The sequence below is a fragment of the Scatophagus argus genome, chromosome 8 (assembly GCF_020382885.2).
Source record: "Scatophagus argus isolate fScaArg1 chromosome 8, fScaArg1.pri, whole genome shotgun sequence".
Taxonomy (NCBI): domain Eukaryota; kingdom Metazoa; phylum Chordata; class Actinopteri; family Scatophagidae; genus Scatophagus; species Scatophagus argus.
In genome coordinates this window covers 12,724,151-12,751,250 of record NC_058500.1, presented here as the reverse complement: position 1 = coordinate 12,751,250, position 27,100 = coordinate 12,724,151, and the positions used below count along the sequence as shown (strand labels likewise).

The 27,100-nt window shown below is 40.8% G+C and overlaps 2 protein-coding genes and 1 long non-coding RNA gene across 3 annotated transcripts; 2 read left to right on the top strand and 1 right to left on the bottom strand.

The window, feature by feature from the left end:
- The first annotated feature begins 78 nt into the window (after positions 1-78).
- On the top strand, positions 79-7,655 carry LOC124062783 (proliferation-associated protein 2G4-like). Its single transcript, XM_046395743.1, has 16 exons — positions 79-280; positions 2,007-2,135; positions 2,217-2,322; positions 2,440-2,509; positions 2,644-2,736; positions 2,827-2,890; positions 2,985-3,063; positions 3,147-3,225; positions 3,309-3,442; positions 3,570-3,664; positions 4,667-4,794; positions 4,976-5,029; positions 5,110-6,841; positions 6,939-6,965; positions 7,198-7,220; positions 7,327-7,655. The coding sequence occupies exons 1-13, from the start codon at positions 193-195 to the stop codon at positions 5,167-5,169; spliced, it is 1,179 nt and encodes a 392-aa protein (XP_046251699.1). The 5' UTR covers positions 79-192; the 3' UTR covers positions 5,170-6,841; positions 6,939-6,965; positions 7,198-7,220; positions 7,327-7,655.
- Positions 7,382-8,194, bottom strand: LOC124062785. The gene is made up of 2 exons (XR_006844006.1): positions 8,057-8,194; positions 7,382-7,948 (listed from the first exon to the last, which is right to left on the bottom strand). It is a non-coding gene; the product is annotated as an uncharacterized LOC124062785 (long non-coding RNA).
- A 3,811-nt stretch (positions 8,195-12,005) lies between these two features.
- Positions 12,006-26,949, top strand: esyt1a (extended synaptotagmin-like protein 1a). The gene is made up of 31 exons (XM_046395737.1): positions 12,006-12,795; positions 13,779-13,820; positions 15,424-15,558; positions 15,743-15,816; positions 16,064-16,136; positions 16,226-16,315; positions 16,397-16,452; positions 17,825-17,945; positions 18,134-18,310; positions 18,790-18,872; positions 19,044-19,092; positions 19,344-19,433; positions 20,103-20,198; positions 20,278-20,349; positions 20,431-20,517; positions 20,775-20,924; positions 21,514-21,696; positions 21,781-21,957; positions 22,059-22,141; positions 22,259-22,307; positions 22,397-22,486; positions 23,722-23,817; positions 24,051-24,122; positions 24,216-24,302; positions 24,462-24,608; positions 24,804-24,934; positions 25,044-25,139; positions 25,242-25,373; positions 25,456-25,561; positions 25,701-25,750; positions 25,858-26,949. The coding sequence occupies exons 1-31, from the start codon at positions 12,469-12,471 to the stop codon at positions 25,883-25,885; spliced, it is 3,249 nt and encodes a 1,082-aa protein (XP_046251693.1). The 5' UTR covers positions 12,006-12,468; the 3' UTR covers positions 25,886-26,949.
- The last annotated feature ends 151 nt before the right edge of the window (positions 26,950-27,100 follow it).

The following is a 27,100-nucleotide window of genomic DNA, read 5'->3' as shown; positions in this document are numbered from 1 at the left end:
GACTTAAAATATCACACATGCCTTTTCGGGTGTTACCCTCAACCACAACGCGCCAGGCTAGGCTGTTAACTATCTTGAGTGCGGAGTGCCTAAGTCGGGCGGGCCGGTGCAGAGAGCAGCGTGGTCCATCCTATGACTGACTGACACCCGCCGGGGGAAAAGTTACTCTGAGTTTGCGGATACACTGCCAACATGTCTGGAGATGACGAGACGCAGGAGCAGACCATCGCCGATGACTTGGTGGTCACCAAGTATAAGATGGGGGCCGAAATTGCGAATCGTAAGTGACATTGTAGCGTGCCTTATCAGTCCATATGTTTTAGGATCCTTCTAATGTTAGCTAGCAGTGTCAGCTAACTTGGTCATACCCAGGCAGGAGCTGTACCATGTGCCGCGACAATGGCAGCGGTAGTCCATATTAGAAAACAGGCCTTTGTTTAATGTGAATGCCACGTAAGGGTCGCTCTACATTTAGGTAGCGCTCTTCTACTTAGTAGTCCGCATTTGTTAAACGTCACGTTGCTGTCAGGTTAGCCTGGTGAGCTAGGTAGGTATGTAGCTGTGCTACCCTGATAGCAGGGGTTAGCTAGCTCAAACTGCTAACGTAACAGGTAACAATGACAAGTACAAAATTGAATGGGAGTAAGGGGCTCCAAACAGTGAGTAGCCGATATATATATACGTATATATATAACGTTACATACACCTAATTCAAATAGAGACAAATACAATTGTAATGTAACAGACTGGTTGCCTTAAATGGTGTCATTTTTCAGCAAGTCATAATCAGAAGTAAGCTGGAGTTACACACCAAGTACTTTGCTTTATTGTACTTGTGCTTATTGTATTCAACAATCAAACAAAATGAGAGACTACATATAAAGTCACCAACATGAATCGCAAATTTTTCCACGCTGCTGTGGTTGACAAAAATGTGGCTTGCAAATTATTTTCAAAGCCACATGCACACAACATCAGTAGTGCAATGTCACTGGGAGTTGTTTTAATATAAACGCATGCTTTTAATTTAAAGCTAACAAACACAAAAGCATCAAAAGTCTGCACCTGAACTTTCAGTATATTACAAAGTACAGATTTTCCCTTTAATCAGTAACACCTGTCGATTGTCCAATTCAACCCCAACCTTTATGTTTAGCCATGATCTGTCATGCTGTATAGAGAATGAACACCTGACCTTCCTGCCACTTAAACCATCGAACACAAAATAATTATTGCACTTAATTTGATCAAAATCTTACATAATGTATTTGTGGTGCAAGGGAATCCTTGCCATCAACTTCCTAATGCCTCAGAATATCCAACATCCAGTCCAGATCTTTCCAAAAAATCATATGGTTCAGTTATTTCCAGCGACTGGTTGGTTTTTTTTTCTTCATTCTCAGTACATCCTTGTACTCCTGCTATATTGTGGAGATGACTGCATGCTGTCACTGCTTCACGTCAGTAAGATTCTGTCCTGTGTGGTAACTTATCACAGCTGACCTGCTTATCTTAAGGCATCTAATTTACTACCAGCATTATGCTGATCTACAGCTGTCACTCTGTCAAATGCTTATCTTCTAGCTAACATAACATCAATTCGGTCAATATCAACTGCGTTGTTCACAGTGTAGTTTGGTGTCAGCACGCACAGGCCGTTAACTGAACCTTGAACAGTGAGCAAGCCTCATTCTTATCAAACCATCCATCCACAGTGGTGGGAGCCTGGCACTCGTTCATTTAATCAGAAAAAAACGTGCACACCATAATAGTGTTAAAATGAACGGACAATTAATCAGGTCAGTGGACATAAAATTAAAAGATGGATTTTGGACTCAGGATCAGAAAAAATGGACAAAAAAGACTTAAGGAGGTCACATTGGGGTTTTTTTCACTATTTTCTGATATTTTACAGAACAAATGATTAATCTGCTGACCCAGAAAAAAAAAATTAGCACATTAATCGATAAACCACATCATGGCTCTTTTTATCTCTTGAACTGCAGAGGCTCTGAAGACGGTAGTTGGGGCAGCTGTTGCTGGGGTCTCTGTGCTCAGCCTGTGTGAAAAGGGAGATGCCTTCATCATGGCAGAAACTGGCAAGATCTTTAAGAAGGAAAAAGACATGAAGAAAGGTAAGCCTTTTGTTGCATTTTTTTAGTTGCTTTCAATGTCTCTGACTCAACACCTGCCTATTCACTCTCTTTCTTTTGCAGGTATCGCTTTTCCTACTTGTGTGTCAGTTAACAACTGTGTATGCCATCACTCCCCTCTGAAGAGTGACCCCGATGTCATACTGAAGGATGGCGACCTTGTCAAAATGTAGGCTTCTAAATTTCCACCTGGCCTCTGTGCTGAACAAAACTACAGTTTATATTTTATATCAGGGTCATAGTTTACTTCCTTTACCTCATGTTTTCCTGTTGTGTTTGTTCGCAGTGATCTTGGAGTGCACGTTGATGGCTTCATCTCAAACGTGGCTCACAGCTTCATTGTTGGAGTGACCAAGGTGTGTCGTCACTGTTGGACTGAATTACGCCTGCGCTGTTGTCCCCGTTATTTTATTCACAAGAGCCATGATTTGTCACACCATACCTTATCGCACCTCTTGTAATCTTAAGTTTTCCTTCTTCACCATTTCAGGACAACCCACAGACAGGGAGGAAAGCTGACGTTATGAAAGCAGCTCACCTGTGTGCTGAGGCAGCTCTGCGTCTTGTTAAGCCAGGAAACCAGGTAAAACTCTCCCAGAGTGACTTCTGATTTGACAAATGGCACCACTGTCCACATCTCATCTAATTAACATCATTATGTCTCTTGCATCAGAACACACAGGTCACAGAAGCCTGGAACAAGATCGCAAAGTCGTTCAAGTGTTCCCCTATTGAGGGTGAGTGTCTGTGAACATTTGACACCTTCAAGCTCTGTGATTACCAAATGTGATTTGACATGCTTGACTCAGTGTGTTCCTGCAATGTGTCCAGGCATGCTGTCCCATCAGCTCAAACAACATGTAATTGATGGAGAAAAAACTATCATCCAGAATCCTACAGACCAGCAAAAGTGAGTTCGCTTAGCAACTTCTTCTTGTCACTGACTTGACCAATGTTTAAGCAGTGAATGATTTTGTCATTTTGTTTTTGTAGAAAGGACCATGAGAAGGCTGAGTTTGAGGTGCATGAAGTGTATGCAGTGGATGTGCTTATTAGCACTGGAGAGGGAAAGGTGAGAGGAAATTTGGTATAAATGAGATGTTTTTTGCCCCACAAAGGCAAGGGATTTATAGACAACTTTGTTTTATATTTCAGGCAAAGGATGGAGGTCAGAGGACCACCATTTACAAACGAGACCCCAACAAAGTCTACGGCTTAAAGATGAAGACATCTCGAACGTTCTTCAGCGAGATGGAGAGACGCTTTGATACGATGCCTTTCACCTTGAGGTAGTGTTTTTTATCTTCACCTCAAATATTTTGGCATTTCACTTTCATTTTATCTTTACTAAAATCTTCTAGCAGGTTTCACCCCATTTTATTTATTTATTTATTTTTTGCTTCATTGTCTCCCTAGAGCATTTGAGGATGAAGGCAAGGCCAGGTTGGGTGTGGTGGAGTGTGCCAAACATGAGCTGCTGCAGCCATTCAGTGTGCTGCATGAGAAAGAAGGTGAGTGGAACAATGAGGTGATTTTTAGTGTTAACAGCTGAACTCTGGGCTCGGTTCATTCCAGTTAATTCAGGTGAACTAGTACACACAGACAGAAATCAAACCAACCTCTTTCAGAGATTCATCGTCCACACCTTGAAGAGAATTGGGTTTGCATAGTCCCCACTATCCTCTCTGTCTCACTCTGTGTCCGACAACCAGTCAAATGACCGTACTAAAAATACTGCACCCAGTTGCCAGTAGGAAATTTACATTTTATCCAACAGAAAATATACCTCAGTTGGAGGTCAGTCAGATTTTCTTGATTGTTTTGTCTAGAAAAAAATAATAATAAATGCCCATGATAAATCCAGAGCTCAAGGTCACTTCTTCAGTGATCTTCTTTTTGTCTGCCAGCACTCCACAATCCAATGATATTCAATTTACTATCCTGTATTAAAATGCCTCAGCTGGAACAAGGAAGTATTTGGAATTGTTTCAAGTTGTTTTTTGTTTGGTTTTTTTATGTCCAAATGCACACTTTTTTTTTAAATCCATTGTGTTGGGTTTAGTTCTCCCACCCTGCCATGTGATGGTCACTAAATTTGTAAAAGGCCCTCTATAGAGCCAGCGTTTGTTTTGTCTGCTCTGGGCTGTGGTAGAAACTTGGCTTTACAAAATGGTGAACTGTGGGAGATGTGTGATTACACATTAATGAACCCCCCGCCCCCAATCCATTTCTGCATCTAAATCCTGCACACTGGACCTTTTCTGAAGCAAACTGCATAAAATATCTATGACCAGAGAAGTTTTCCAGGATTGTAAGATTCTGACTTACAGTGTCATGCAGTGTTAATTGTTGAGGAGAACCAACCTATGTTCTAATAGGCTAATTAATTTGGAGCATACATTTTATTTTGTTAACTATCAGCACTGCGGTTTGGCTCTGTTAACTGAAATATTTGATGGCCATTTTGTACCAAGTGGGACTTTCAGACATCTTTCAACCTCATCTTTGTCCAGGTGAATTTGTTGCCCAGTTCAAGTTCACTGTGCTGCTCATGGCCAATGGACCTCTGCGAATCACAAACAGCCTCTTTGAGCCAGAACTCTACAAGTCTGAGCATGAAGTGGAGGATCCCGAGCTGAAGGTAAAATATGTTTGACAGAGGGGATATTTCATCCTCTTCCCCAGAAGAAAGTGCTCGACTGATGGCACCGTCATAGCATGCTGTTAGCTGCCTTGGCGTTCTCAGAGCCATTACATGTTGATTTACTGTGTGCTCCACTTTGTGAGGTTAAAAGTCATTTTGTCTTTTCTTTCGTATAAAGGCTTTGCTTCAAAGCTCAGCCAGCCGCAGGACTCAGAAGAAGAAGAAAAAGAAGGTAAGTAACTGGAGCGTGTTGAAATGAAAGAATTCACGTGTCAGATACTTCCTCTGATTTCAATCTTTTTTTTCTGAAAGGCCTCAAAGACTGTTGAGAGCGCAACAGGACAAGCAATGGAGACTGAAGCTGCTGAATAGATTCCTCGCTTCGAGTACTTCTGACAGACATCTGATGACCCAAAGAACAGACGTCACCGATCCTTCTGTCCCAGCTGTCTGAGGCGCTTGCGGGCATAGCCGTTGTGAATACCTCTGAATCTAACTGATGTCAGTCTGGGATGATGCTGCTCCTAAATTCTGTCTCCACCTAACACACACACACACACATAGATACATACATGTCTAGTAAATCTCACTGTCCTTGAGACAGCTTCCTTCTCTTAGTGGACCCAGTTCTGTTACACAAGAGGATATTTTGTGCAAGGGCATACACTCACTGGAACATTTAACCATTTGACTGACCTTGAGCCTTCGTCCATTTCTCCACAATAACTGCAGTGTAAGATATGGAAAATAAAATGATTTCGACAGAGCAGCCAAGGATGATGAACGCACAGCATTGTGTTGTTGTAATTGTGTGGCTGTTGGATAACTTCCTTGAGGTCATGAACCTAAAGCCATGCATTGCATTTTTGAAGAGTTAAATGAGGGCAGAAATGTATCACACTTGTTTTGAACCCTGATGTCATGACATTCGCACAGGTTATAAGCATTGATACTCACCGTTAGTCATCATTACTGTTCATTATGATTACTGCATTTATACTGCTCTGGCCTAGGTCCATGTACTCATACAATGTATATACTTCTATTCATCTGCTGTAGGTAATAATTTCTAAAACTGACATTTTAAGACCTATCGGTTGAGTAATTTAGCTTTCTCTCGATTGTGGATGGTCTAATTCCTGCCAAGGGTTCAGCATTCAGTCCTCTGGTGCCACCACCAAGTCTGACAGTCTGTGTTTACATAAGAAGTCCACATGTGTTAGATAATGCGGATGCTTTTGTAAAACAAATCCCAGTTTCAGAGACTATTTTTGGAAACATTAAAAAGCCACCTGACGTCATTTGTAGTGTTTTGTTTTTATTTTATGTATTCAGTACATTATGCCGATGAGCAGAATTATCAGGACTGGTTAAGATTAACAGAATTGCTTATTACAGAAAGGGCTAGAGTTTGGGTTTTATAAATACTGAGGCTGTTTTGTACAGTTAGTAGTGAAAAATGTAAAAAAAAAAAAAAAAAACTTAATATAATAGTATTTATTCAACAAAATGTATTTTCTGTAACTTATGTTTTACAACATGAAGATCTAGATGTAGTTTCAAGACAAGCTGACAAGAATATAACTTTGAGGGTATGCTTAAAATCTAAGCATAATGAGTGTAAAAATACTGGCTAGGAGTTGTTAAATATCCACCATTCATATACTTTTAAAGTTACCCCAGGTTAAAAACCCAAATGTTCTTAATGGTAGCTAGGCTATTGGGCACAAAGACGATCAGATAATACAAGTAGTATTACCAGTCACATATATCTGTAGTAAAATTCTCTTCTTGAATATAATCACTTTGTTGGGGGATCTGCAACATCTGCAGCACGAGTGCACAATCCAAATAAATTACTGTGACAATGGACCTTAAAAGTTGTAGTAATTGCTTAATACATCCCCAATGATTTTCTGAATGCGCTTCACCCTGCATTTTTAACGGTTTTACTACAGTCTCATCAAAGTGACGCATGCAACTCATATAAATTTGCCGTCGCCTACATATGACGTCCTTCGTGGCGACGATTCCTTAGCGGTCGGTACGTGAGTCCCCTGCTGTTGGTATCAAAATCCAAATTAATCATCCTCTTCTTAAATTCATCGAATCAATCTTACACGTTTTCCTCTCTGTTTCAGCCCTTCCTCTTCGACATGAGAGCTAAGGTTTGTGTTTTATTTTCGTATGGTCAGATAATCATGGTTTTCGTAGGTGCTAACATTTGCTAGCTAGCTAGTTTCTGGTTTCTTGAGCAGATCGACAAACTTGTACAACACCGCCCGTTGCCATTGGGTTTTAAAATTCTTGTTTTTCGTGTAGATGTGTCTGAGATTATTCGTCTGTTTTAATAAATGCAAGAGTTAAATGAGAAAATAACGTAATGTCTATCTTTTGTAGTGGAGAAAGAAGCGCATGCGCAGGTAAGATTGTTGACTGCGTGTTTTGCATGCAATTAGAAGTCTGGCCTCTACATCGTGTGAAGAAGGATTTTTAAGCTGATTGGCTTTTCTAATGGTCACTTTACAGACTGAAGCGGAAGAGGAGAAAGATGAGGCAGAGGTCCAAGTAAACGATCCTCTCCGCCATGGCTGTGACAGCACATGTTGCCAACAACCAGACCGGTGAGCTCAGCTGGAGACCCAGGACCCTCCCGGTGTCAAGTCTGAGGCCAGCGGCGCCCATATCAACCTGAGGCAGCGGAGCTGCAGCAGCTGATTATGCTGGACAGCCGCTTTAAGACCTGCTGGATGACAGGCTTTTCCTCTGGGACTTTCTGGACTCTTTGTTCTTAATTCCTCAACTTTTATCATTTGTTATTGTTTATACTGTGATTAAAGTTTTTGGTTTCAAAAGAATCTGCAGATCTTGTTTTTACTAGTTGTTTACTCTCCAAGTACAAAGCCCAGTTCATCTTATGGGTGTAGTGATGTTTATAATCTGAAGACTTCCATCAGTGGACACATTGCACAGTAAGAAAATATGTAGTAGTCAAATCAATGATTGTTGAATTTCATTTATTTGCCTGAGTTTGAGGGACTTTGTTTTGTATGTGCTGGCTCACCATCATGATTTCCTGGGACATGTAACAGAGCCATTGCTCATGTTGTTTCACCTGTGCTTTTCCTAAAGTGAAAAGTCAATATTTCTGCTGTGTAAAAGGTCTTTAAAGAGCTATCACTAAACCAGGCAACTTCACTGAATGGTTTACCTTAGAAAACAGCTGACCTGTGCTGTTAGAAGTATTTAGATTGTGTACCTAGATAATTATACAGTGTAGAAGTACTTCATTTTAGAGGACCAACATTCATATTCTTTATGGATAAAATTCCTAAGAGTTCCCACATCAGATAAAGTACTCCTGTGTCATTAGGGATGTCAGCTCTTATTCTGGAGAACAACTCATGGATTATCAACATATTAATGTTGATGGTTAAAATGGATTTAATTCAAACTATATACTTGTGTTTAATTTAAAATGCATCTTTGCATCATATTTTTCACTGTACAATAACCATCTCAAAATATGGTCTCATTATGTGGTGTTGCACAATTATCAGTTACAATTAGCCTTAAAGGAATGAAATAGAAGTTTTCTTGTTGTCCAAATGCTTAATTACTAATTTCACAAAATGGTATGTCCCTTTTATCTTTAATAACACTATAACTTTAAAAATCAATATTTCTTTGTGAACATCAATAGAATCCAATACTTAATTTACTTAATTTGTCATTATGGTTGGTCAGTTTTTATGTAAAATCAATCTGCCAGAAAGTGGCTAAAGCTCACAGATGTGCAGTAGTAAAATGTACAGTTCCTGTGACATAATATTGGAGTACTATTTAGTAGTATGAAATGGAAACATTTTGAATCTGCCTAACTTACAGAGACTTCTGTAACAAGACGTTGCAGGCAAATTTCCCAAAAAACGTTTCAGATTTATTCTTATCCCATGACTTCAGCTTGTGTGTGAATATTGCGACCTTAGCTGCTCTCTCAAGACAAACAACTTACCAATATATCTTGTTTTTGCCCTTCAGAGTGGCCCAATAACTCATTCTGTCTTTAGCCAAGGTGCTCATAAGGCTGTTGCTGGGAAACACCATTACAGCGAATAGTGTCCCCATGGCTCTGCAGCTGCAGTGTCTTTGCCTTAGCACTCCAATCTAAGGCTGTATGGAGAATTCTGTAATACTTCAGCATGACCCTACGCTTAATATATTAAACTACAAGAAATACTGCAGTAAGAAATATAGCAAAATTAACTACGAGTCAGTAAGTTCTTGAACGGGGGAAAAAAAAATCACCCCACTACTTCAGTAGACACATTTGACAGGAACCTGATGTGGACATCATCAGATTTCAAAAGACACTTTTTTTTTTCTCTACCTAGAAGAATCAGCTTTGACTAAACCACCTGATCCTTTCAGTCTCAGAACAGCTTCACCAATAAGAACAGACTGATGCACAGCAACATAATCTGTATCTGCAGCTTGAGTTATGATGTAGACATTTTGCTTTCTCAAATGTCCTGGCCTTGATGAATTGAGTGTGTGCTGACAGACCTTCAAGCTCTTTTCACTTCACACTGACCTCTAACCAGCTGGAGGATGTCGTCCAGGTAAAATAGATGATGTAACGTAAAGAGGCGGGGTGACAAGTTCGATGACTAACTTGGTGTAATTGGAACAAAAAACACACATCTGGCACAAATGGTGGCTGGAGGCAAACATGGCCCAGTGACCGTGGTAACAAGTCTGTGTTATTTGTTTAACTCAAAGCCTTCAAAGCCGAGCTTCTGTTGCACTTGCACATTTACTGTAACTGAGGAGAATCCAAATAAATTCACTCCTGGCAGCCTCTGCTGAGTTCACTCAGTGTGATGATGACGTCTGTGCTTTTTGTGTTCGCAAAACAGATGTAATCACTTTACCCTCATTAAACTGCCTGTTCTGAATAATCCGGGGAAGCCCACTTCCTTTACCAAATTTACTGTATTGTGGCATGTTTATCACATAGAAATAAGAAAAATTTAATCAAGAGTTAAAATATTAATTACAAGAACACTGAACAATCTATGCAATATCCATCGCTGTCACCAACAGCACAACCATTTGTTGTACTTAAACACACATACAAACAACAACAGGAGTCAATTTAGAATAATATGTCCTTTCAAACAGATTTTCTTCAGCCCTAAATACACTTATATTGTTGAATATAAACTATTATTATGTAGATAATTACTGCACAACCTGACTGTCAGGAGGCCCATTTTGAACTTCAACCTGTCTTACATTACTTGGCATGTAATAGTACATTTACCCAAATTACAAATTCGAGGTGTTACTTCTACTCCACTACATTTCAGAAGTGAAATACTACACTTTTTACATCAACACATTTACTTGATTGACCGAAAGTTTATTAACAATAATTTGGACTTTTAGTCATTTTACATGCAAAAACATGTGATGGTTGCAGCTTCAGAAATGTGGGGATTTGCTTTTGCTTTAATTATTCAAATAATTTGAAAAGACTGTTTAATAATTTTGAATTTTGGATCATCAGTTGAACAAATCAAGCTTTGTGGAAGTGTCACTTTGGGCTCAGAGTTATGGTGCCAGCATTTCTCATTATGTTCAGAATTTATACAAATCAGATAATAAAGAAAGAAAAATAAATAATTAGATTAACCCTATAATGACAATAATCATTAGCTGCAGTTACTTTTCTTACGTTAAACACTTTGTCCTGATTATCCTCACATACTTTATCTCAAGTAAAATTTCCCATGCAGTACTTGTAACATGTAACTTGTAATGTGAATATTTTTGGTGGTGTGGTATTTGTACTTCTGCTTAAGTAAAGAATCTGAATACGTCTTCCACCACTGTTACGTGTATTATTTCACCATGACAGATATGACTCATTGCCCTGTGACTGCTACTTCTGCTTCCTACCGCTTGAGAGCGAAGCTGCTTTATTCATTAGTCATTCTTGTTTTCATTGCTGGGGTGCAATGATGCGGCTGTTTACTGAAATATACTTGTTCGTTATTGTTGAAATCCTTGCCAAACATGTGAACAAATGTGTGCAATGAGTCAGTTTTCATTCAGCAGACACAGAGAGGGAGGCTGACTTTTTAAACTGTGACCGTCATCTAACAACACTTACAGATAAATGTTCAAATTCACTTAATAGTGGGCTGAACCACTACTTAGAGTCCACTTTTTAAAACTGCTTTTCTATTCTATTCTCTAGTCTGGTGGCTGATGGATTCTGTCTGAGCTTTAAGCTGTACTGATACAAGCGGGAAAGAGGATGTTACTCGTTTTCTTTCTTGCAAGGAAATATCAATGAACACAGTCAGCTGTAAACCAGAGAGACAAAACGCTGTATTGGAGATTTATGAGCATGTGATGTGATGGATATGTGAAAGTGTGGGGCAATGAACGCTTACTGCATTGTGTTTCTGTATACATCAACCTCCATTTTAATTGCTGCTCTCCACATTTTGGGTATAACCTCTGCTGGTGTGGTACTTGATTTATAAATGTCACTGAATCTCACAGGCTGCCTCATATGGAGACTTTAAATCTCTTTGTTTAGAATATATATAAGAACATGCAGACATTTTTGTTTCTTCTGGGTCGTTTTCTGCGGTTAGGCCTACTGCACACGCACTCAGTACCTGGGTTGTTGTTGCCTGACTGACTGTATGCTCATCTCTTCATGTTTACATAAAAGTTCGTCAAAGTTTTCACTCCTCGAGCAAACACAGCTAATTGGTTGTATCCAGGCGACCGAGGAGGGATTAAAACCTGCCGTGTATTAATTGCCAAGGGTAAACGGAGCTGCTGCTCACGAGTGGAAAAACTCCAGAGACAAAACGCACCTGCACCACAAGGGAGGTTTGCGCTCAGTTTAGCCGCGGATGCGTGAACACTACGTTACATTTGACGCATAAGCTGAGGACTCTGCTGCTTGGATTCTACCTTGAGCTCACGCATCAAAGCCAAAACATCTTGCTGTTAATGGACCTGTGGGCGCAGTCGTGCTCAGTTGTGAAAAAAAAAAAAAAAGCTGCTGCAGTGGAGATGAGCGCTTGCGCACGCAGCAGCAGGATTTAAGACGGTTATGTAAAAAGAACAGAAAAAAGGGAAAAAAAACATACCGGGGTGAGCAGCCTTATGCGCTACGCTGCTACGTAGGGAGTAGCGGTTCCTACATGGTGACAATGGTTTTCCTCTAAATTAAAGGCATCCTTTAGTGTCTTCAGTAAACATTAGACCACTCTGCACACGGGCCCGAGTGTGTGCGTGACGCTACAAGTTAATTCTAGGGTTTAGGTTCCTACTGGATTTCATGTGAAGGAGGGCTTGAAGCAGAGCCCGCCCCTCGCTGGTCGCTTGCTTGCCTTGCTCGGTGAGAGAAGCCTCACACGTAAATGAAACACGGAATAGCCCATTTTAGTGCCCTGCGGAACTTAAGAAGAGCGCAGCGGGGGGGAAGCCGTGCTCCTGATCTGAGCGCCCGTAGCTCGCTGTTTATCTCGATGATTTCTGTAATTCAGCGGAGGACAGTCTTCAGTGGCGATTGCCACTCAGTCGTAGGAGCAGATCAGTTGAAATCCGAGTCTAGACAGTGAAGTTAAACAGCTCGTTGCGATGCCAGCCGCCGATGCAGAGCCTGGCATGGGCAGGGGGACGACGGCTGCAGCACCGGCCTCACCGAGCCAGCTCCCCGGTGAACGCGCAGTCAGTGTGCTGTGGTCGTTTGGAAAATGCCTGGGTGCTCTCCTACCGGTGTACCTGGCCGGATATTATGGCTTCAGCATCAGCGTAGTCCTGTTCGGTCTAATGATCTACATGGGATGGAAACACAGTCGACTGGAGAAAGTGATGAGGCTCAAGTCTGCAATGTACCTTCTGGAGAACGAGAGGAAATTCACCACTGAAAGCGTGTTCAGAGCCAAGAGAGATCTGCCTCCCTGGGTAAGGACTCGGTACCATGACCATCCTCTGCACTTTGTATCACCTGTCACATCTTCCACATTTGTCAGGCCGAACTTGAGCTTCACCTCAGGCACTTCTTACATGCATATTACCCATGTGTAGGCGCTTGTTATTCATTAAAAAGCTCCAGAGTTCTTTAAGTAAACACACTTCTGCATAATAGGGAAGGGAGACTATTGCTTCATGGAAACAATCAGTTAAATATGTGCAGTGCATGACTGTCCTGTTTGTTCTCAGTATTTTGCTCGTGTTCCCAGCCGGTCCCATATTTAGACATCCCTAATGTGCAGTGTGTGTGGAATTATTCCGAACTACTGCCACACTGAGGAATGTGAATTAACATGTCAGGTGGCGCCTTCGTAGTGAAAAGAGCGAAAGCAGACATTAAAACAAAAATGATCTTTTGCTAGAAGAGATTCTGTGTTTGCATTTCCTCTTCCCGTTGCAGAGTAGACTTGACCTTATGTGGCTCTAAAAACCTGATGACTTAAACATCCTTCAGAGCAGAGCAGAGGCAGTGACCAGGACCACCATATCTGGATAGAGACTGAGAGAAAATAAACTGTGTGTGTGTGTGTGTGTGTGTGTGTGTGTGTGTGTGTGTGTGTGTGCAGATAGGCTTGATCTTGAGATGTCTTTGCGGTTTGGAGGAAAAAATGATGAACATGTGATTGATGGTTTCCTGAATATTTGGTGACCTAGTTAGTGTAGGCATGTGTTCTCTCTGTACTCACACTTTAATGTTATATATGTCATAGATAGAAGGCTGAGAAAATTGTTTAAGTAGGAAGTAGGAATACTGCATTTTCTAATGTAAAACTAAGAATACAACTTTACTGGCTCATAATAATATTACTAAAAATAGCGTCTGAAGCATTTTAACTCCGCTGCTCAGTTGGAGGTCATTTTGCACTACCATGTAGTATTTGAGCTCATACTTGACCAGTATTGCTTGTCCACAGGTCAACTTTCCAGATGTGGAAAAAGTGGAGTGGCTGAATAAGGTATGTTGTTCTCCTGTCAGGCTGTGTGTTTCTGCATCAGGATCTTACACTTTCTTTAAAATCACCCGTTTCAATCGTGCAGCTCCTTGTATGATGATGGGCTGCTCTGCCTCCTTCCGCTGAACTCTTAGCAAAGCAAAGGAAACAACAATGATGTAAAGATAAGGTGTTTGTGTTTCGCTCGAGTAATTCCAACAGCAGCTCCAATGCCTTGTGTTTAATATGAAGATAAAGACTTTAAGTGTGGACTTTAAGTGACCCGACTCCTGTTGCAGCCTCCCCATCAGAGCAGATTATCTACTGGTGTAATTAAGAGGCAGGGAGAGCGGCTCGGATCATATCTCACAACTCTTTGTCTCTGTCAGTACAGTAACCTCGCATCAGCACAGGGCAAGCGAGGATATGAATACTAATGATACAAAGCGCCCTTCTGCACAGAAAAATGTGATGAACTCAATGACAGGAGCCCAGCTTGTAGGATGGCAATTTGCTGGCCTCATCTTTCACCAGCCCACGTCTGTCCCACCAGGCTTCCTGACATGTGATCCCAGCTCACATCCTCCACTCTGTCAGGCATAAACAAACATACATCAACCCTGAAATGTTCTCACCTCTTATTAGATATGACAGCTTGTAGAGATGAGCACCTGCAAGGAGGATGGGCTGGTGTGAATGAGCCTGTGAGGATTTGTACTTTTACAGAATGCATCGATCCTAACTGGATGTTTATAAGTGCATCATAAATAATGTATATGAGACCCTACTCATAGCCTGTTAGTGTGACCGCACTCAGGAGGAGTTTGGAGGTCAGAGGATCAGTGAACCGTGGCCTACAGGACCTGAAGCCTCACACTTACACCTCACGCTGACATGCTGAAGCTGACAGCAGTGTGAGACAATTTCTGAAAAATTTCTTTCCAATTTCGTAGGAAGTTTCTTGGAAAGATAGTTCAAATTATTGGACTTTTACTGTCCTTACAGTATCTGCTGAATTCTAATCCTTCCTGTAGGAGAATTTGAAATTGCTTACTGTGCACTGACTCGAATGTGGGGTTACGCATCACATGTTACGCTAGCAGTTAATAGGAAGTGAATAAAGTGTACTTACTCAGCACTGCCTGTATTTATGTACCATATGATGTTATCTAAAATGGCTATTAAATAGAGTGCACATTATTATTTTATTCTTCCTCACGCTGGATTATTAATGGTTGAGGTTTGTTCACTATTAAGATTTCGCCCTCCATCAGGTTTTTATTTTCTTTTCCTCACTGCACCATCTCTGAAAAGCCTTTTAACCACAAGGGGAACGTTATGTGGCTGTGGTGTTGTGAAGTGTGTGTAAGCGTTTGGTCTTTGTTATTGGCTAAGAATAAGACTATTTTGACTATTGACTAAGAATATGCCTAAGTGAAAATCTTTTGTTATTCAGAGAGCTTTTTACCATGGGTGCAAAAATGAGCCACATTTCATTACTTGTATTTATTCCTAACTTTATAATATCCTATGTGTGTCCCATACATAACAAAACATCGGATTGCATCATTGCTGTGTGCAGATCAGTAAGCATAAATAATGACTGGTCATATGTTCTGTCCTGCAGATTATTCAGCAGGCTTGGCCCTTTGTTGGCCAGTATTTGGAGAAGTTGCTGGTGGAAACCATTGCTCCTGCCATTCGTGCCTCCAGCATTCATCTGCAGACTCTTAGCTTCACCAAGGTTAACATAGGAGACAAGGTATCTCATTGGCCTGCCATAAAAGCAGCGATTTAATCTGTATATGTTCCACGACCATGAAAATACATATTACCCACATTAATGTATGCAAGTCAGGTAAAGTGGGATGGGTATTACAAGCATAACGACTGAAGTATTTTTTGGTCTTATTTGCTTTGTGTAATAACTGCTGCTGTGTTCACAGGCTGTGAAGGTTGTTGGCGTAAAGGCTCACACAGAGCATGATAAGAGACAGGTTATGTTGGATTTGTATCTGAGGTAATGCACCACAAATTTGGCTTCTTAATTCATATTGTTACTTGTGTTTAAGCAACAAGACAGTCAAATCAGACACTGAATTATACTGTGAAATGTCCTACACTAAGGGAGGGTTTGTTCGTGTCTGTTACAGCATATCTTTGTTTGCTTAAGAACAGAAAGAAGACTTCTCTAATGTAACTCAAATCAACTGCTTTTCTTGGTTAAACATGTGTCTTTCAATTTGTCACTGCTCTTCTACTTGCAGCTATGCTGGCGATGTGGAGGTCAACGTAGAAATCAAAAAGTACTTTTGCAAAGCTGGCGTGAAAGGAGTCCAAGTATGAAAATAAATATTATGACATTGTAATGTTATTAATTGTGATTAAGAGGCCTGAAAACATTGCTCTATTACATTTTCTCTTTGTAGCTCCATGGGAAGCTGCGTGTAATCCTTGAGCCTCTGATGGGAGACGTGCCGCTGGTTGGAGCCATCACAATGTTCTTCATCCGCCGGCCTGTGAGTGAAGCACCAGTGAAACACATCTGATCAGTTTTGCACATACGGATTCATATGTCTTTACATTTATCTGTGTCACAGAAACTGGACATCAACTGGACTGGACTGACTAACCTGTTAGATATCCCCGGGCTGAAGTGAGTCTGGATGATTGTGCTGTGTGTAGATATATTTAAGTGTGTGGCCGCATTGTTCTGCCGGATTTGTCTGGTGTTTGTTTTGAATTGTTTTTTTAAGAGGAGTGCCTGACGTGTGGAGAAGGGCTGATGAAGTTTTGACAGGCAGAAAAGTTTGGAGGTTGTTTTATTTTTGGAATTGATGGATACATTGTAGAGACTTTATTATTCCCTTAACCACTTGAATCACAGGGATTTTTCTGTTTGGTGACAGATCTGCATGGTCAAATCCTGGCGATATGCTATATTTTTGTTCTTGTCAACAAATCCCGTGACAAGACTAAAACCAACGATGAACAGATCATACTAACAAGTAACCAAAGCCTGATCAAGATTGTTCCTGTGTACCACAGATGTCTGTTCTTGTCCAAAAACACATAAATGAGTCACACTGTTGCACTGTTGGGTAACATGCTCTATTCATTACGACAAAACAGGGGCTCTGCAGTTTAGTCAGTCCCACACACACAGTCCTTGAAAACTCAATAAAGAACCAAATATGCATTAATTAGTGTCAGAAAATAGTCCTCAGAGAATCCACCTCTGGATTCAATTTGAGTAGATTATTTAGTCGTTTGAAAGTGTGTTACATTTGCGATTTCTTTTGTAACAATTTTCATCTTTAGTGGAAACAAACTGTACTACAGACAGGGTACAGAAGTTGAAGGTGATGACAGACAGAATAATGAATTGTTGGTTTTGTTCTTTTCATGGCATTTGCTGATAATTAGAAAAATATTGGACAGTGTCAGTGTTATCCTTTAACTCGTTAAATTTTATGCTGTACTGGTGTTCTTGTATTTATTCAGTATTGCATTTATACTGAAGTAGTTTTTAAGGCCCGCTGTGTAAGGTCAGAATGTGGACAATGTAGAATCAGCTACAATACAATTAAACAGAATATGAAGATAAACAGATGGCTGACAGATAGGAATGATACAACATAATTCAAGTATTCATGTTCTGTCTAACTGTATGGTGGCTGCTTCTACACTGTGTGTTATATACTCTTGTGAAAATACAATTAAAGCATTGTCAGAGGTATACATGTGCTGCTGGAACATCAGTTCCCTCTGACAATACTTCCAATGACAGTTTGTCATTATTTTTTAATTGTATTGCTCCTTTAGATGACATTAGCCAACATGATTTCACAGAAAGCTATCCTCATCTTAGCCAATGAGTGCTTCCCGTTCCTGTTGGCTCTGTTGCTGAGAAACTGAATGTTATCTGTGCATGTTCATACGGTCCGCAGTAGTATATTGCCTCTGTCTGTTTGTCTGTGTGTCCCTCCGCCACGTGTCCCCAACGTCATCCCGGCATTCATTTGCAGTGCCATGTCGGACACTATGATAATGGATGCAATAGCCTCCCACCTGGTGCTCCCCAACCGTCTCACTGTTCCCTTGGTGGCCGACCTGCACGTTGCGCAGCTCCGATCCCCTCTCCCAAGGGTAACTGTCTCAGTTATAAATGGCCTGGAGAAATATGGACCCACACAGACTGAATCTCAGCACATAAATTGCAAGCAAACACATTAAAATTCATATTGTGTGTAAAAATGATGGATCCATGCTTTGCAAGCAGCTTGCTGACAGACATTTTTTGTGCGTGCATGTGTTTTCCACTCACGTGTTCCCAGGGAGTTGTGCGTATCCACCTGCTGGAGGCTGAGGACCTGACTGCTAAAGATACAGTCATCAAGGGCTTAATCGACGGGAAATCAGACCCGTATGCCGTTCTGCGTGTAGGAACCCAGATCTTCACCTCTCATCACGTGGACAGCAACCTGAACCCACAGTGGCGGGAGATGTATGAGGTGAGAGGGCCTGGGCAAAGCTGAGCAGAAAGAAACATGGGGTTTATAGCTTGATATTCAAGTGCTGCAATTGCCATCAGTCTCTGCTCGAAAAGTTATAGCTTGGTGTTGGTGTCCTTGCTTTGTACGGACTGTGTAGGAAAGTCTTTGATAGTAAATATATCATTGGCCCACAGATAAACAGTTTTGGGGAGATTTTATCTGCTTCTCTGCTAGCAGGAAGCCCCTGTTTCCGAGATAAGCAGCTCTTGCGAAAACTGCTTGTTCGGAGAGACATTTGTCTTTCCCGTGTGAAATTTGAACCGAATACTGAAAAGATATTAAATAACCTACATACCACAATAGTGAAAAGTTGTTGTTGTTGTGATTCTGTTTGCATGCCTTTGTGTTATTGTGTCATGTGTGGCTGTATCTATATTTGTTTATTTGTTGTGTGTATTGTGTATTTGTCCATTTATGTGTGTGTGTGTGTGTGTCAGGTGATTGTCCATGAAGTGCCTGGTCAGGAGTTGGAAGTGGAAGTATTTGACAAAGACCCAGACCAGGATGACTTCCTGGGGAGGTAGCTCATTCATTCTCATTCATTTACTGTGTCTCTTTGTGCTTTTCCTGTCATTTCCATCTCTCCTATTGCCACGCCGGGATATGATTCTGTCAAAATTTGAACGCCTTAGTCTCTTTGATTCATCATTCATCATGACTTTCTGTTTTTCTTTATCTGTCTCTCTTTCAGGGTCAAGGTGGATCTTGATATTGTAAAGAAGGCCAGAGTTGTGGATGATGTGAGTAGTAAAGTTAATGTTTCACCTTTTTGAGGTTTTGTTTTTAGTATTGTGCCACAACAAGCACAAGACTGCAGTTACTATATTGAGCAAGGCTACAGTAATCTTGTTATCATGTGATATTGCAGGCCATGTGCTTCCGCGTGACCTGCTCTGATGTTATTCTATCCTGGCTTCCTGTCAGGGCTACAAGAAATCAGTCAGATGAGAAAAATGTTTGTGTTTAATGAGCCCTCCGTCTTTGTAAACAGTGGTTTAATCTGAGGGACGTCCCATCCGGCAGCGTTCACCTCCGGCTGGAGTGGCTCTCTCTGCTGTCCTCTGCTGACAGACTGAGTGAGGTTGGTCTATAGCACAGCTTCAGTGTTCATCTTGGGTTTTCTCTGTAAAAATCCCATAATTTGAAGTAACTATTGTACACTTGTTTAGTACAGTGTCAAGTGTGCAACCACACACTTATTTCACCAGAAAAGATTAAATATCTTGTGTCCTTGCCAAGATAGGTAGCAATAATAATGAGTTACAGATTGCCAATATAAAACAGATGACACAAAATATGTTGTAGGTCAGAGTTAAATAAAAATGTTACTGTAAAAGCATTATTAAAGAATCACAAAACAGATGACATCCTAAAAACTATCTGAAGTGCTTCTGTTGGATTGGGTCAAGATGTGGTTTTATGTGATGCTGATGAACATAGTTTTAGGTGAGTTTGTTTTATTTTTACATATTTTTATCGTAAGTTTCTGTATTTTATGTTTAATTCTGTGTGTGCCCTACATTTCACCCAACTTCAAGACAAATAAGTATATAAAGTGAAGTTGAAGTTAAACACAACCTATAAAAACATCAATCAAAATAAATAAGACAGATTCAGAACAGTCAAACAATAAATCAGTGAAGCATTATTAATTGATTGTTATCAGAAGTAGAAAAAATTGTTGGTGGCTACTGGTTGGGCTTTTAGGGGTTCCGATAATTGTTCTGTGTTGCTGTTGCTCTTCTACCAGGTGATCCAGAAGAACCAGAACTTGACCAGCAAGACAGCTGATCCTCCATCGGCTGCCATTCTGGCCATCTATCTCGATCAAGCTCACGAACTGCCTGTAAGATTATCCTTCAACACTTTTCTTGGGTGCATTAAATCTACTTTCACCCACATTAGTCTATTTGATATGTTTTCAGATGAGAAAAGGCAATAAGGACCCAAGCCCAATGGTGCAGATTTCCATTCAGGACACAACTAAAGAGAGCAAGGTAAAAATAAAATTTTTGCTTTCTTTTAGTGCATTAAGGCAAATTGTGAGTGTAACTAACATTTTTCCCTCCCTTCTGAAGACTTGCTATGGGACCAACAACCCTGTGTGGGAGGATGCCTTTACCTTCTTTATTCAGGATCCTCGAAAACAAGACATTGACATTCAAGTAAGGCACTATCAGTAATGACTGAACACAGTAATTAAAGTAGCTGCAAATATTTTACACACGAGTACTCCAAAGGTGTCGAGGTAATTAGTGCACTGAATACTTTATTGATTTTCCCTGTTTTTTTAATCAATTTTCCCTCTTATTCGCACTCTTGTCTGTAAACCACACTCTCTTCACTTTAGCCTGTTTTTGACTCTTTTCCCTTCATCATTTAGCCTTACTCCACATCTTCTGATCCTGTGTTTTTCATTCAGGTAAAAGATGATGACCGTGCTCTGTCCCTGGGCAGCCTGACCATCCCTCTGATCCGTGTTCTGGCGACCCCTGAACTCACCATGGACCAGTGGTTTCAACTGGAGAATTCTGGTTCTGCCAGCCGCATCTTCATCAAAATTGTGCTTAGGGTTGGTATTTCACACATAGACTTCCTCTTTGTGTGCACTCACATGTGTCAGGGAGTGAAGTAAATAAGTAAGATGTGGATTTTGACCCAGCTGAAGGGTCGCTGCGGAAGACTTTGACTGCTGTGGCCTCAGGCACATGCTGCAGTATCTCACCCACAACTACTGCTTCAAAAACTGATATCTCAGATTTAAACTGACTCCCTGTATGTTTGTTATCTATGAAAACCACATCCTGTTACCATCACCATTACCCTGGTGATTCAAGGCAGTAAGATACCGAAGAGCTTAAAAAGTAATGGCGTAAAGTGCGCCAGTAAATTTGCCTCGCTAAATTCACTACATGAATTCCTAATCCTTAACTCCTCCCCTTTGCATGCCTGAACTTAACCCCAACACAAAAATGAACCATCCACATATGCCTTATCTTTGAATCCATGTGAGAACATGTGGACCTCATGAATACACAAAGTGAAAAGCAGTGACACAGAAACCTGCATGTCTTCTGTGCTGTAAATAAGCATGATTGTGTTCTTCAGAATTTTACTGCTTTTGCTGACTATAAGTAACATTTTTTCTTTTGTGCTGCTAGGTTTTGTGGCTAAGTGACGATGCCACTCCTACAACTCCTTCTCCTCGGCCCTCAGCTCCCGGGTCAGGGGTGGGTCAGGGGGGAAACACATCAGAGCTGAACCTTATGGGGCCCGGGGGATTAGCTAAACCTCAACCAGCACGACCGCAGCACACCTCACCTGACCCAGAGTTTGCAACTGAGGTAAAAATCTGGATTCAAACAGCAGCACTGCTTAGCCTCTCACACACAGTATAACTGCAGTCCCTGTCCTCGTTCTGCCCACAGGGAGTGCTGCGTATTCATCTGGTGGAAGCCCAAAACCTGATAGCGAAGGACAACTTCATGGGGGGCATGGTGAAGGGGAAGAGCGACCCCTACGTCAAGATCCGCGTGGCTGGCATCACTTACCGGAGCCACACCATCAAAGAGAACCTCAATCCCGTCTGGAATGAACTCTACGAGGTATCAGCTTGGTTTGAAGCTCGGATAGTTAGTTCTTCTATTCATCTGAGGAAAATATTAGGCTTAAATTTAGATTTTATTTTGTATTTTCTATGGTTAAGGTGATCTTGACCCAGCTTCCTGGTCAGGAGATCCAGTTTGAGTTGTTTGACAAGGACATCGATCAGGATGACTTTCTTGGGAGGTGCGTCCTCGTGTCACAAATCAAACTTCCATATTACATCTGGCTACGCAGCTTGAACGAACGAAAAACATATCTCTGAAAAGGAACTGAAGTATTGATTTAGTCTTGACTTTGCAGGTTTAAGCTCAACCTACGAGACATCATCAGCGCACAATTCATTGATACGGTGTGTGACGGATATCTGAATTTGACAAATAATATTTACATTAACACTTATTTTGTAACCCAGACATTTACGTGCCAGTCTTGTTACAGTGGTACACTCTGAATGATGTGAAGTCAGGCCGAGTTCACCTGGTGCTGGAGTGGCTGTCCAGAGTCTCCGACCTACCCAGACTGGAGCAGGTAAGATATTTACTCTCTTTGTTTTATTTCTTATTATCTTTTGAGAAATAATATATTAAAACATAGAGTCCTTGACTGTTCATCCATTTTCAAACAATCACAAAAAACTGATATTTAGAAATGAAAAAGTGAAAAATGCAAAATTTGGAGTGTACTTTGATGATACAAATCAATTCACATTAGACAAATCATGGACTTAAGTGTTTAATATACAAGATGTGTCCTTTTGCAGTTTTAGGGAGAATGTTTCCCCTTTCCTTTCCATCACAAATATGTCATAAATTATATCAATCCAGTCTGCAGTTGAATGCATTTTTTTTATAAGACGCTTTTTAATAACTGCGTCCCTGCCTACAGCACTTACATTCCTGCTTGGACTATTTTTTCAAACTTTATGAGCCTCCTGCCTGAAAGAGTGTTAAAATGGGCCAGACAAATTATATGACAGTAATTCGTTTGATCAGATCTGTCACATAGTGTAGCTGCAGGATTTGAGGTAATGAGTCTTTTAAACAGGAGTAATGACGAACAGTTTTATCTCACTCTCTTTAAGTTCAGAATTGTTCAAGTCAGTCTTAATACAACAGTCACGTGCCATATGTGCAATATAAGAGTCATTTGTTGCTGTAATTGTTCCTGCTGTTCATACTGACCCAAAAGCTTCCTACTTCAGCTCCAGTCTGAGAGGTTAAAAAAATGCAGTCATGGTTCTGTGCGAAAATGCATTTCAAAGTTTTGTCAAAGTTAATATGAGACTTCAGCTTCCACAGATACAGTCTTTTTACCAAATTATGATGTTCAGACTTTGTGTTTCCAAAGACTGGACTTCTTCTCAGCCAGTAACCAGGAGAAATGAAACAGAAATCTTAAAAAACATTGAACCTAACTTTTACTATACTATATACTATATATACTTTTACTATACTATACTATACTACCTGCATTGTTGAGAGCTTGTTGTTTGGCTGCTGTGGCTGATACAAACACTTTTTAACAGGAAAGAAACAGGAAAGATGAACCAACCAACCAAGTGTGTGAAGTTGTTGATATCTTTGCTTTGTGTAGATGAGGTTTTGTATGTTCTTATCTTCTCACTCGCCTCTCAGGGCTTCTGTATGTTAGTGTTGCAAAGAAAAATGTAATCACAACCTTCTTATTCCACAGTAGGTCTTACTAAATCATTGACTCTTCCTCCTGTTTTCTGTGTGTGTGTCATACTTTCCCGCCTCCCACAGATCCTGCAGTACCAGAACCAGCAGTCATACCAGAACAAGGTTGTGCCATCAGCAGCTGTGCTGTTTGTGTATGTGGAGCGAGCCCATGGCCTGCCGGTGAGATCATTTCTATGAGTCCTTGGGGTGTAATTTGTTGTTTATTGTCAGGTGGTTTTCCTCACCCCAAAGAGTGCAGAAGAACAGTAGTTTTTTGTGCCAGTGTACTGCATAAAACACTTTAGTATTCAAATACATTCATTTATGTGTTTTAATAGCTGGTTTTAGTTTTAGTTTAGTAGATGTTGCTGATTATAATTTTGTATTGCGAAATTCTTTGTGTGTGTTTTCAGTTGAAGAAGAGTGGAAAGGAGCCAAAAGTGGGGGCTGATGTTATCCTCAAAAACATTTCACACAGAACCAAGGTAGGACCATGACATCTTCAATGAGCCTGTGAATGCAGCAATAGAAAAGTGCTGTTTAAAACGTTTACATTCCCCTGTTTTTTGTTTCCCAAGATCTGTGAGCGGTCCACATCCCCTCGATGGGACGAAGCCTTTCACTTTTTGGTTCGAGACCCCATGGATGAAACACTCACAGTGAAGGTTATCAAGAGCATCTGTATTTCTGCTTTTTATTTGACCTGCGTAGCTGTGAAGCAGAAAAAAATGAATTCATATCATTTGTTTGGTTGTTAAAGCAGGCATTTTATACAGATATGATGAAAGACAAACTGGAAAATGTGTATCCATGTTTGTATTTAGCTCTCCCACAGCTGGGGCCAGGCCCTTGGCTCCTTGTCACTTCCCCTCAGAGAGGTGTTGGCTGAGCCAGGTTTGGTGCTGGACCGCTGGTTCAGTCTGGATGGAGCGCTTCCAGAAAGCCAGATACTACTGAGGGTCATGCTCAAGGTACTGACAACAGATCCTTCTGCTTATTTTTCTTCTCGCAGCTCAAAGGTATAGAACCAATATTCAATATACTGTATAATTTAGAGAGTAATGTAAGTCCTGCTAAATAGCAAGTCTATGGCTTATTCAGACTTGAAGTAAAAGATTATTATGTAGCACCAATGTCTTACTAAGCTATGATTTCTGTTTGCGTAGGTCCTGGACACTCAGCTGGCGGTGTGTCGTAGGCCTCCAGGGGATGCAGAAAGTGACATCAGCGGAGACAACGTCATTCCCAGATGGGTTCCTTCCCATCTCGACATCAGACAGAGAGGTGCATTCTCCATGTGAGTCACCGTCCCGCTGTAAAAGACAGGAGTGTGGACTGTTTTACAATTTATTCCTGGCTTGTATCTGTTCTCTTCCACATCACATTTCTTTATGTTGCATGTTCAGGCCTTGCGATAACGCAGGGACAGCGGGCCAGGTGAAGCTTACCATTGGCTACTCTGTAGAGGAAAACAGGCTTTTCATCACCGTTCATTCCTGCAGGTGACATACCTATATGACTCACCGTTTTGCCATCATAAAATTTTTGATCTGGAGCACTCGATGCCAGCAGCTGTCATGAGTGCGATTGCTGTACACCCACAGAGCCCTGGCAGCCTGCTCCAAGGACGGTGCAGACCCTTACGTTTCATTCATCCTGCTGCCTGACAAGAAGGCTACCACCAAGAGGAGAACCACCACCAAGAAGAGAGACCTCAACCCAGAATTCAACGAGAGGTATTAGAGACAAATGAGACCCTCGTGATAGTGGAGAAAGTTGACCTAGAAGACAGACCTAGCTTTCTCTCTCTGTCCGCAGGTTTGACTTTGATTTCTCACTGGAGGAGTCCATACAGAGAAGACTGGACCTCTCTGTGAAGAACAGTGTCTCCTTCATGAGCAGAGAGCGGGAGCTAATTGGGAAGGTACCATTCATTACTCATGTCTGCAAATACACACATTTTTTTTTTGCCAAAAACGTTGCATAAACTCCTGGCTGCCCTGTAGTAATTATGACCAGACACCCGAGATACATCGTTTGTTGCTTTTCCTTGTTGCCCTCAGTTGCAGCTGGACCTGGACCAAATTGACCTCAAGACTGGTGTCACACAATGGTAATAATCTATGATATTGTTGTTTATTGTATCTCAGAGTGCATGCTCAAATATTACTTTCTTAGAGATTATTTAAGCAACCAGCTGTATTTTTCCTGTTTTTCCAGGTATGATTTGGTTGCAGAGACCAACTAGAGGAATCGATGCCTGTACTATATAACTTTAAGTGTTGCTTCTGTGATCTGTGATCGTGTCTTTGTAAATTCAGCTTAAATTTCGTCCATCACTGAAGGAAAAATGAAGACACATCTGCTCCGTAAAAACACATTCCATCAGTATTTATGAGAAGAAACTTTACATGTAGCTTATCATCCATAAAGTGTTAACTGGGCTGAATCCGTGTTGTCTTGGACAGATTCTTCAGTAGAATATTTTGGCTGAATAGCTATTTCATAATAAAGCAGCTATGTTGCACAACCTACCAAGTTTATATGCATTCAAAAGCATGTCAAAGTCCTCTTTGAATTCTATTTACAAAAGGGCTTATGCTGAGGTTAATATCCTAAGGTGTAACAATGTTTTACAGATTTACAGCATCCAGTACAACACAAAGAGTTTCCTTTAAATTTAGTTTAATTTTTTACAATTTTCAAACAATTCCGGGTTACTTTGTTTATATACGTTTATATTATTGCCTTAAGTATTACAAAACTGCGCACAATTTGTGAGTGTTTATGAATTGTGTTCCAAATGAAGTTTTATATGTTTTAACCAGTGCCCTCTTAAAGTTGCTTTTATATATCAAAGTATTGCGAACGCAGATCCTCATATTTGCCACTGAAAACAGAGGTAGATACTGTAAGAAAAGTCGGAATCACTGTGCTTTTATGAAGAGAAAACTTTGTAGATACTGAAAACACATCGCTGATGTTCTCACACACATGCTTCCTAGTGTTTGTATGTGTTTGTAGCGCTGAATGCACCAGGCTGAAGCCGTCAGCCATGTTTATACTTTATTTGTCAGGCAAAAACAGTTCTGAGCTTATGAGAAGCAAGCAAATGGTGAATGTTGTACACCAGCAGGAGGACAGCTTCTGCCACCCACCAACCTACCAAGCCAAAGGTTTGGACACTGATGTGTCGTAAAGAAAATAGCGCTTTAAGTGTGAACTGAAGAAAACTGCTGAACTTAGACATTATTTGAGATGTGTCACAGTGTACCTGCGTAAGTTGTTGATTAAAGTTTGCTCTCTCATGAATCAAAACTGTTCAGTGACTTTATTTTTGTGTAAAAGTTTCTCTCTTGAAACTAAATTCTAACAGAATACATTTTGGGAAGGTGGGGGGGGTGGTGATGATGAAGAAGTCATACTCATGTCTTACCTCCAGGTGGAGATAAAGCGCTGACAC